We start from the raw sequence: 9384 nt of genomic DNA, 5'->3' as shown, positions 1-9384 counted from the left end.
AAAGAAAATGTAATTGGTTTCAACAAGCCTTCAAAAAGTTGAAGCATAACTAACTAAATTCACCAGTGTAATTGTCTGAAACCTCCTCTACTGTTTACAGTTTTAGAAAAGAAGAAACTGCCTAATTCATTGTCTTCCAATGAAACTTTGATTTTAATTATTTCCCCATCGGCAACAACCCTTTGCCCATGATAGTCCAAAAAAATCACCTAAATGTCAAATTTGAAGAAGAAATTACCCCCCTACACGTTTGACGCAAACATTGGAGGAATTGACTGAAAATGGTTAAAAGCTGGATGAAGATGGTTCACTCTACTACATGCAGCTGCACTGCAAACATGACACTACGACATGGTTTCCGGTGATACTGACAGAGGCAAACAAACTTCAGAGATTGTCATCAAAGATTCTTAGTCATTTTACAATCAGTCAGAAATCCTGCAGAAATTAAATACCATCTTCATCCAGGAGAGGATACTTGTAAGTTAGGAAGCTGATTGCAATTAACCACCATCTCGATCAGAGGAACTCCACCCAGGTGACTTGCTCAACCCTCTTTCCTTCATTAAACTTCTTATTTCATTTGCCTTGTCCCATCTTCCATCTGAAGCATACAACTTGTACAAAAGTACATAGTAACAAGCTTCATTAGGATGCATCTCTAACATTCTCCGCGCTGCAGCTTCTCCTAGTTCAAACTGGGAATGAAGGCTACAACCATGAACAAATGCTCCTAGGACACTGATATCTGGTTGAATAGGCATTTTCTCCATGATGTCTACGGCTTCTTCCAATTTTCCTGCACGAGCCAGTATGTCCACCATACACGCATAATGTTTCATTGAGGGTTCAAAGTTATGCTCCCGGCAGATAGAAGAGAAGTATTTCCATCCTTCCCCGACATTTCCTGTATGACTACATGCTGATAAAAGAACAGTAACATGGACTTCATTAAGCTCCACATTATCCTTTAACATATTGTTGAATAGTGCAACAGATTCCTCACCATCACCATGCATTCCATAACCCCTAATCATTGAACTCCAGGTTACTTCATTCTTCACTCCCATCTCATCAAAAACCTTACGTGCACATCTCACATCACCACACTTGGCGTAAAAATTTAGAAGTGCCGTGCCAACATAGGTGTTAACAGATGACAAACCCTCCCTGAGTATAACAGCATGTAAAGAAGAACCAACTTTAACAGCACTGATAGAAGCACAAGCAGAGATGACGCTGACCAAAGTCACTGCATCTGGTGATACGGATTCTAAAGTCATTTGATGAAAGAGTTTAAGGGCTTCAAGAGCATAACCATTTTGAGCATACCCTGAAATGATTGAATTCCAAGCAATCACATTTTTGTCGTATATTGTATTGAACATATACCAAGAATCTTTCATCAGGTTGCATTTCGCATACATATCAATGAGAGCGTGTTTGACATCAGCATCTTCTAAACCATGCACAGTTGCAAGGCAGTGAACCGACATGCCCATACTCAAGTCCCTGATTTGAGAACAAGCTGAGAGTACATTAGCTATTGTCATGGAATTTGGCAAAACATTAGCTTGCCTCTTGTCTGCAAATAACTTCAAGGCCTCATTAGGCTGACCACATTGAGTGTGCCCAACTATCATAGCAGTCCAAGGAATTAGGTCATCAGTAGTACAGAACTCGTCAAATACAGAACGAGCATCTTTAACACTCCCACATTTGACATACATATCAAGAAGTGCAGTGGCCAAAAAGGAATTCAGATTGATACCAGCTTTAAACATATACCCATGAAGCCACTTCCCTTGATGCAAAGCTCCCAACTTTCCACAACCTGTCAGCAAACTCCCCAATGTATACGGATTTCCATCAACAAGACTTCCCCTCATTTTATTAAACAAAATCAAACCCTCTTCAGGAAGATCATTCTGCACGTAACCCGTGATCAACGAAGTCCACGAAACAACATTCCTATCCTCTATCTCTTCGAAAACTCCCCGAGCAGAGTCAATCTCCCCACACTTAGCATACACATCCACCAAACTAGTGAGCACAAAACTATCAGGACTCCCTGCCTTGACAATATGGCAATGTACCTTTCTCCCCTCACCAACATCCCTCAACTCACAACAAGCCTTCAACACAATAGAGAACACAATATCATCAGTTTCTCTGAGGCATTTCCTCAAACACCTGTAGCACATAATCGTTTCAGAATGCAAATCATTCAAAAAATACCATCTAATCATAACTTTGAAAGAATAAAGATCTGGGTTTGGTATTTTATCAAACACCTTACGTGCAACCCTTAATTGACCAAAGGAACCATACAAACTCACCAATTTGGTGAGGAAAAGCAGGTCATTAGCTACGCCATGGACAATGAGTAAAGCATGCACTTTTTGGAGAGAGGAGGGGGTTTTGCAGGTACCCAGAAGAAGGTAAGCTGGGGTTGAAGCTTTAATTTGATGGGGTGTTTCACTTTGGAGGGTGGTGTGATACTCCATGGGAGATGGTTGAAGGAATGGGAGGGAGGAGAGAGAAATTGGCCTCCATTGAAGTGGGTATCTGGTGACGAAAGAAGGGATTTGTTTCAAAAATTGAGAAAGCAATCGATTCATGATCATTTGAAGAAGATGAATTTACCGCCATTAATCTGAAAGAAACTGATACTCCGTACTTGGGTAGGTTTTTGAATTCAGTTGTGTGTTTGTGTCAGTTGGGGGTTGCACGTAAGTTGACATTCGAAGTTTAGTACGGAGTAAGTTTCAAGTGCTCATGTCAACTAAACACTTTCTTTGTTTTTTGTTGCACGGTTCTCACGGTGAGTTACCTCCAAATTCTCCATCTTCAAACTCTATCACATCAACTTTTCATTAATTTTTTCTGTAACTAATTAGTTTTAGTATTAACTAATTAGTTCCAGTATTTAACTAATTGATTTCATTGTTTAACTTATATGACACCAATGTGGTCTTTTGTATAAAATCGTCTTATATAAAAATTTGTACTTTATAATATCAGATTCACACAAAACTCTCCCTATTTTTACATGTTATCCCTAGATTCACCTCAGACTCATCTAACTTCTAAAATTATAATATATCTATTCTTATATGTCATGATTTGATCTGGTGGGAGAAAGAAAAATAGAGATTTGTAGTTTTTTATTATATTATCCCAAGACTCAGACTCCAGACTCACCCTGGAGACTTGGGATAAACTCACCCTCTTTTGTTAAAAAAAACAAGTGTATAAATTTTCTAAAATTTGCTACAATATCGAAAGATCAATGCAAGTTCACTTCATAAGGAAAAATATAAGTATTTAAACTATTACCAAGAGAAGTATATCGTACTAGTTTAAAATCTTGCATTGATTTTTGTTAATATTTTGTATATATACGGAGTAAACATATAAATCCCCATGTATTGATAAAATTCTACAACTTACAATTCTTTAGATTTCAAAATTGAGCGACTAAAAGAAGGTTGTGATAAACGATAAACAAATCTTCAGTATTTTCAAAATGCTTGAAGTGGGGCAAACCAAGGCCCCAAGAACACATAGAAAACTACAACTCGTAAAGTCGTAATGTCTAACTTCCCTGCTCAGTGCTTACATGCATCAATTAATTGACATAAACATATATTCTACGGAGTAACAAAATGGATGAAAGAATACTAAGTTGGAGCTTCTTATCGAACACGATTTTCCATCTCTAAAGACACCGTCGCATATTCACATGTCTGTAGATTCTAATTCTTAGCGAAAAGATCAACCACATGAGAGTAAACCCTTTCCGTATGTGCATCCCTGTTATTAGGGTTAATCGTGTAGATGGTTGCCCTGGGATGGTTTCTCAGCCTTGCAACTGCACGCGATCAAATTGTCAAGAAACAACTTTGAATGAACTTCTACTCTCCAAACATGGAAAGTCAACAACGCCTTTATTTTGACTAACTTATGACGAATAAAGGATAGAAGAGAGTCTGAGTTAGTCATACAATCGAAAATCTCGTGTTGCATTGACTAACTACAATGGATTATATAGACATGCATTGATAAATGGAATGACATTAATATGACTCATAAGTCGTTGAGTGTCAAACGGCCATACCTCCGGGTATATCTCGACCATGTCTTGCGATTGGTATAGTAGCCAAGAGAGGGATATTGGAGTCCAAGAGTCTCAAGACTGCAGGAAGAAATGATGAACTATACAACTCCATCTTTCCAACTTCATCAATTACAAACAAGTGTGTATCTTCTTTAATCTAACAAGACAGAAATTAGTTGTCATAACTCGGATGAGCTAGAAAGAAGAGATCACCAATAGATATCCAAATGAAATTACAGTACGTCTTTATGGGAGACGAAAGCATAGACTCATAGAGTATCTTGTTCAATTCCTTGATGAAATTTTAAGACTGAATCTTAAAATGTTTTCGGAGTCCGCACTTGAAATACAAGGCTAGCTTCTAATGCATACTACGATGGGAAATTCCCTACATTAGCATTCCGTTTGGTTTGGTGGAAAACGTTTTCAGTTTTCCAAGGAAAAACAAAATTTCGAAATAGTTATTATTTGTTTGGTTCCTTACAAAGAAATTCATAGAAGAAAGGAAAATAGGAGTAGATGGGTGAGGATTGATGTGAAGAGAGAAGAGGAAGGTAAGGAGGAAAAGTGGAAAAGTGTTTCCCTTCCTTTCAAATGGAAAATGTTTTCCAACTATTGAGAGAGTTATTGGAAAATTGTTTTACACCCTTTTCCATAACAAACAACGGAAAATGATTGAAAAGGGGAAAATCATTGTCCAGGAAAACGTTTTACACCAAACCACACACTCCCCTAGTGAATACAATACAATAGTAAACCAGTCACATGAAAAGCAATATATTACTAAATACAATTTCAGTAGCATAGAATTCTCAAAATCAGAGCTACAAGAACTATCTAATCGGCGACTCTGTTAGACTTATTCTATTCTGTAATGAAAACAAATACCTGCAACTCCGGCAAAGCTACAGTTTCAAACGAAGCTATATCCACCCGATATCTTCCAACAGTAGGCCACCTCGCAGATTCGGGGCTGTCGGAGAAAAAAAATCGTGTTAGATGTGGAAGGCATTGTTACATGAGGCCAGACTACTCCAGAGTAACAGAGGGAAATTCTTCAGCAAACATTAAAGCCAGAGTTGAACATAATAAATACACAGACAGTTGGCAGTATTGGTGAGATAAGGAGCACAATATCATCAAACAATAATTTCACAAGGAAGTCAGAGAACACGGAAATCTCTTTTCTTCTCATTCATGGATGAGAATCAAGTATTGGTAACTACAGTAAGTAAAGTGGACAATAGGCTATCTAGTGTCCATACATGTGTTTCACTGATTTAAATAGCAGAGAATCTTAGATAGAATGATTGATTATTGCACGCTTTCGGAATTACAGGAATTCGACTATTTGAAACCATATTCAAACAACTAAGAAGCCATTGGTGTTGAAATCAAAACAAAATCAAGCAATGGAAGACCCCGAGAATTTCAAACCAAAGTTGACCATTTGCCTATTTCACTAAACAAGTTCAAACTAAGGAATATCTTACAAAAATGAAAAAAAGAAACGCATATACATACCTCAACTGGATTTGCAAAGCCAATTAAACATGGTAATAACTTGCTAAACTAAAATGATGATATAAAATAGGTAGTGTTCGGCATGCAGGAGCTTAAATATCCAAGGCCAGATGAGATTCCTCCAGCGTTCTTTCAGAGAGTGTGGGGAAACATAAACAATGAAGTCTGCAACACAGTCATAAGTTTTTTCTTCTTCAGGGGGACACATGCTCTCAGGGTCAAATAAGACTTTCATCGCCCTTATCCCCAAAGTCCTTAGACCTGATAGTGCTTCTCAGTTTAGGCCTATTGGCCTTTGCAAAACTCTTTACAAGATTTTCCCAAATGTCTTGTGTTACGAATGAAGAAAGTCATGATTGATATCATTGGTAGAATGCTTTTTGTGCCAGAAAGGCTGCTCATTGATAATTGTTTGATAGCACATGAGTTCATGCAGTTTGTGAAGAAAAGGAAGAAGGGAAGAGACTTTGCAAGTATACTAAAAATAAACCTAAACAAAGCTTATGATACGATAAAGTGGGAATTCATCAGGAGAGTTCTGAAGGATTTCAACTTCCCCAACAACTGGGTCGAAAGGATTATAGAGTGCATTACCAAAGGTTCTTACTCAATACTTGTTAATGGCGAGGTCTCAGACCTTTACAAGCCAGGGTTTGGCCTCCGACAGGGTGTCGTGACTCTTCGTCCCCCTATCTTGTCATTTTGTGCATGGAGGTTCTTTCGAGGAAAATGGTTCAGGGGGCTGGAAATAGGTCGTAGATCACCAAGAATTAATCACCTCTTTGCAGATAATGAACTTCTGTTTTCAATGCAACCCCGGACGCCTGTAGTTTCCTCATGAAACTCTCAACAAATTCAGTTTGATTTTAGGCAAGATGGTTAGTTTAGAGAAATCGTTCATTATTTTCTCTCCTTAATACACCTAAGCGGTTCCTGAGGTTTATGAGGAAACCTCTAGGGACGAAAGACAGTGGCATTTGGTATCTACTTAGGTTGTCCAACGGATGTGGATGGAAGAGCCTCTTCAAAGTTTGATTTTCTGGTCGAAAAATAAGTAGGAAAATCTCCTCCTGGAAATTTCTTACCCTCATTCAAGCAAACAAGCAGGTAAACTCATTCTCATTAGCAGCATAATTGTGGTCATGGCTTCTTATGTTATGGGACTCTATCTCCTCCAGATTTCTAGTATGTTCACAAAGTTTTGGTGGACAATGTCGATGGAAAAAAGAGTCAATCTACTGGAAACAGGAATTTAATTAGAACAGCACAAGAATGTCGGAGGCTTAGGTCTTAGAAATTTGTAGCATCTGAACTCATCCCTAGTGTAAAAGCAGGCCTGGAGAATCCACATTCCACAACAACCCACAACTTCCTGTCAACAGCATAATTTCAGGGAAGCACAAGGAGTCTCCGATTACTAAAGCCAGAATTACTAGCAAACGAGGTCTGGCTTCTTGGGGCTATAGAAGCATGTTTAAAGCAGCTCAAATTCTGAACCAGGGCACGAAGATGAAGCTAGGAGACGGGGTTCAATAATTGAAATTGAGAGAGATGTCCGGGTCCTTAGCGAGGAAATCCGGTGCAGACAATAGCTAAATAGGTGGCTGATTTGATAAATGATGACAGTATTTGGAAGATTAAGAGTGAGGAGCCTGTTTAATCCAACAGAAGCAAGATGGATCCTAGCTATTTTACATTAGCAAGGATCACCAGGAAGATGATAAAGAGTGCGGGAGTTTCTCTTTCTCTGGCAATTTTTTTTCTGTTAAGTCAGGTTACAGTTTCCTACCAAGGACGTTGGCTAGGAGCAGGGGATAGTGTAAAGTTCTGGAAAGTATTTTGGAAAATGAAAATTTTCCCCAGATGGAAGATACTTTGTGGAAATTAAAGAACAAGGCTTTTGCTTCGTGTACCAACCTCAAGTCAAGAGGGTGAATTTGGATGTCACTTGCCAAGTTTGCAATTCTAAAGAGGAAACTCCGGGTCACCTATTCAGAGATTGCCTATTTGTTCAGAGATCATGACGAGCTAGTCAGTTGGGTTTACAAATAGAGGATGCTACCGTTTCAGTTAGCAACTGGGTCAAGATTCTCAAGAACTATATCAGATACTTGTGGAATTTTGCTGAGAATAGAGAAGAGAAAATGATATGGTTCATTTCAACTTTGTGGAGTACTTCGTATATGGAAGCATAGAAATGAGATTCTCTTCAGAGGTGTGAAACCGAATCTCCTTATTCAAGCTACTTCAGACAATTTAGGGAGGTGCCGAACAACATTTGGAAATTGAGAGGAATAATCCCCTGGCCAACAACTGCACACCAGCCATTACCCCCTGATTGGTCCAGAGGCAACATTTCATGGTCCAACAAAATTTTCTTACAGAGTGATGGTTCGTGGAAGAAAAGCAATAATAAGAAAAACAGGTGTGGACTGTGCGGGATGGGCAGCTACAAACAACGACATGTTTTTATTTCCAGGGTCGCAGCATATGTTAGCAAACAGCTCGCTATAGGCAGAGGCAATGGCATTGTGGCTAAGCTTGAGAGAACTACAGTTTGACTATACACGCATTAATGTGTACACCGACTTGCTTGAACTGGTGAAGGCCTTCCAACAACAACAGTTAACAAATGTGGAAATACAATCCATGATCAAGGTCTCAAGGATATCCTTAGTATTATTCATATGTTAGACTTTTTCAGTATCTCTAAAGTTCCTTGACATTATATTACTAGAGCCCATACTCTCTAGCCATTTCCGCTAGAAAAAGGGACTTGTCTTTGTTTTTCCACTTCTTCTTCTGCCAAAAGAAAAACTTGCTCAACTAATTGAAATAATTAGACTAAATTCCTCCATTACCTAGTATGAATGAGTGAATGACATATCTTACATTCTCACTCCTTCAAAGTTCAAACCCTCAATATGCAAATCATAAGCATATAAACATTCATTATCACAATAAGATCACAAAAAAAGTTGTTCAAAAGTCGTGGATGCCAACCAGCTTAGTTGATTAAAAACCAAGACATGGTTTCAAATCTCGTCTACTGTCTACATTAATTATCGCTCTCCACCATAGTTCTCTTTACTCACAAGTTCAAAATCCAATAAAATCATTAGGGTAGTTAAAGATTGTACCTGGGATTGTTAATAGAAGCAAGAGTACCTCTTTGATCATTCATAGTAATCACCTCAAAACCAACCCTCTCGTTTTCTTGCCTGATTTCACCTTCCCAAATACCCAATCACAGCATCACTAAAATTTCCATTTTGATCAAATTCAATCGAATTTTTTTGCAGAATTTGGACTGAGAACTTACGAGTATAGAAACCTTGGACCTTCAAATTGGGATTTGAAGCTCTCAGATTTTCCAAAACTCTAATTATCAAAGTTGTCTTCCCCACACCCTAATCACAATGAAGAACAGCAGAAATTAAGCTACTTTGACAAAATTAGATTAAAAAACAAAAGGAAAAAAAATAAGGAAAGTCTGACTTACTGGGGAGCCTGAAACAAAAATGCATTTTCCAGGCGCTGCCATTTTAGGATAAATATTCTTCGCGTCAAATTCTTATTCCAAAATAAACAAATACAAGTAGCCTGTAGGGATCCGTCCGTAATTGTATTTAAGTAATTTATCCTAATTCCTAAATCATATGCAGTATGACTCTAAAAAACATGAAAAAAAACGGACAATAATATGGAACAAGTTCAATAGTTTTTTATCCAATAGTTTC

At 38.1% G+C, this 9384-nt stretch overlaps 2 protein-coding genes across 3 annotated transcripts; both read right to left on the bottom strand.

Annotated features, from left to right (window-relative positions):
• Window positions 1–2929, bottom strand: LOC110789892 (pentatricopeptide repeat-containing protein At2g03380, mitochondrial). 2 transcript variants are annotated; one of them, XM_056829162.1, is made up of 2 exons: window positions 2340–2925; window positions 1–2193 (listed from the first exon to the last, which is right to left on the bottom strand). In XM_056829162.1, exons 1-2 carry the CDS (start codon window positions 2363–2365, stop codon window positions 504–506), a joined length of 1716 nt encoding a protein of 571 aa, XP_056685140.1. In that variant the 5' UTR covers window positions 2366–2925; the 3' UTR covers window positions 1–503. The 2 variants fall into 2 exon arrangements, with proteins under 2 accessions (XP_056685140.1, XP_021850303.1); XM_021994611.2 differs by having other exon boundaries at window positions 1–2929.
• Window positions 2930–3402: 473 nt separating this feature from the next.
• LOC110789891 (uncharacterized) lies at window positions 3403–9302 on the bottom strand. Its single transcript, XM_021994610.2, has 6 exons — window positions 9147–9302; window positions 8967–9054; window positions 8785–8875; window positions 5009–5093; window positions 4121–4277; window positions 3403–3874 (listed from the first exon to the last, which is right to left on the bottom strand). Exons 1-6 carry the CDS (start codon window positions 9186–9188, stop codon window positions 3759–3761), a joined length of 579 nt encoding a protein of 192 aa, XP_021850302.1. The 5' UTR covers window positions 9189–9302; the 3' UTR covers window positions 3403–3758.
• Between the last annotated feature and the right edge of the window lie 82 nt (window positions 9303–9384).

The sequence above is a fragment of the Spinacia oleracea genome, chromosome 5 (genome assembly GCF_020520425.1).
Source record: "Spinacia oleracea cultivar Varoflay chromosome 5, BTI_SOV_V1, whole genome shotgun sequence".
Taxonomy (NCBI): Eukaryota; Viridiplantae; Streptophyta; class Magnoliopsida; order Caryophyllales; family Amaranthaceae; genus Spinacia; species Spinacia oleracea.
The sequence above is the reverse complement of the archived record's forward strand: the minus strand, read 5'-3'. Positions and strand labels throughout refer to the sequence as shown.

What these genes read in the sequence shown, in the direction of transcription:
- LOC110789892 (XM_021994611.2), bottom strand. Translation starts at nt 2,627, where the DNA reads ATGATCATGAATCGATTGCTTTCTCAATTTTTGAAACAAATCCCTTCT.
- LOC110789891 (XM_021994610.2), bottom strand. Translation starts at nt 9,188, where the DNA reads ATGGCAGCGCCTGGAAAATGCATTTTTGTTTCAGGCTCCCCA. An exon ending in TTTTTGTTTCAGGCTCCCCA is followed by an intron (nt 9,055 to 9,146) that starts GTAAGTCAGACT and finishes CATTGTGATTAG; the next exon opens with GGTGTGGGGAAGACAACTTT. An exon ending in GCTTCTATTAACAATCCCAG is followed by an intron (nt 5,094 to 8,784) that starts GTACAATCTTTA and finishes TTTCTCCGACAG; the next exon opens with CCCCGAATCTGCGAGGTGGC.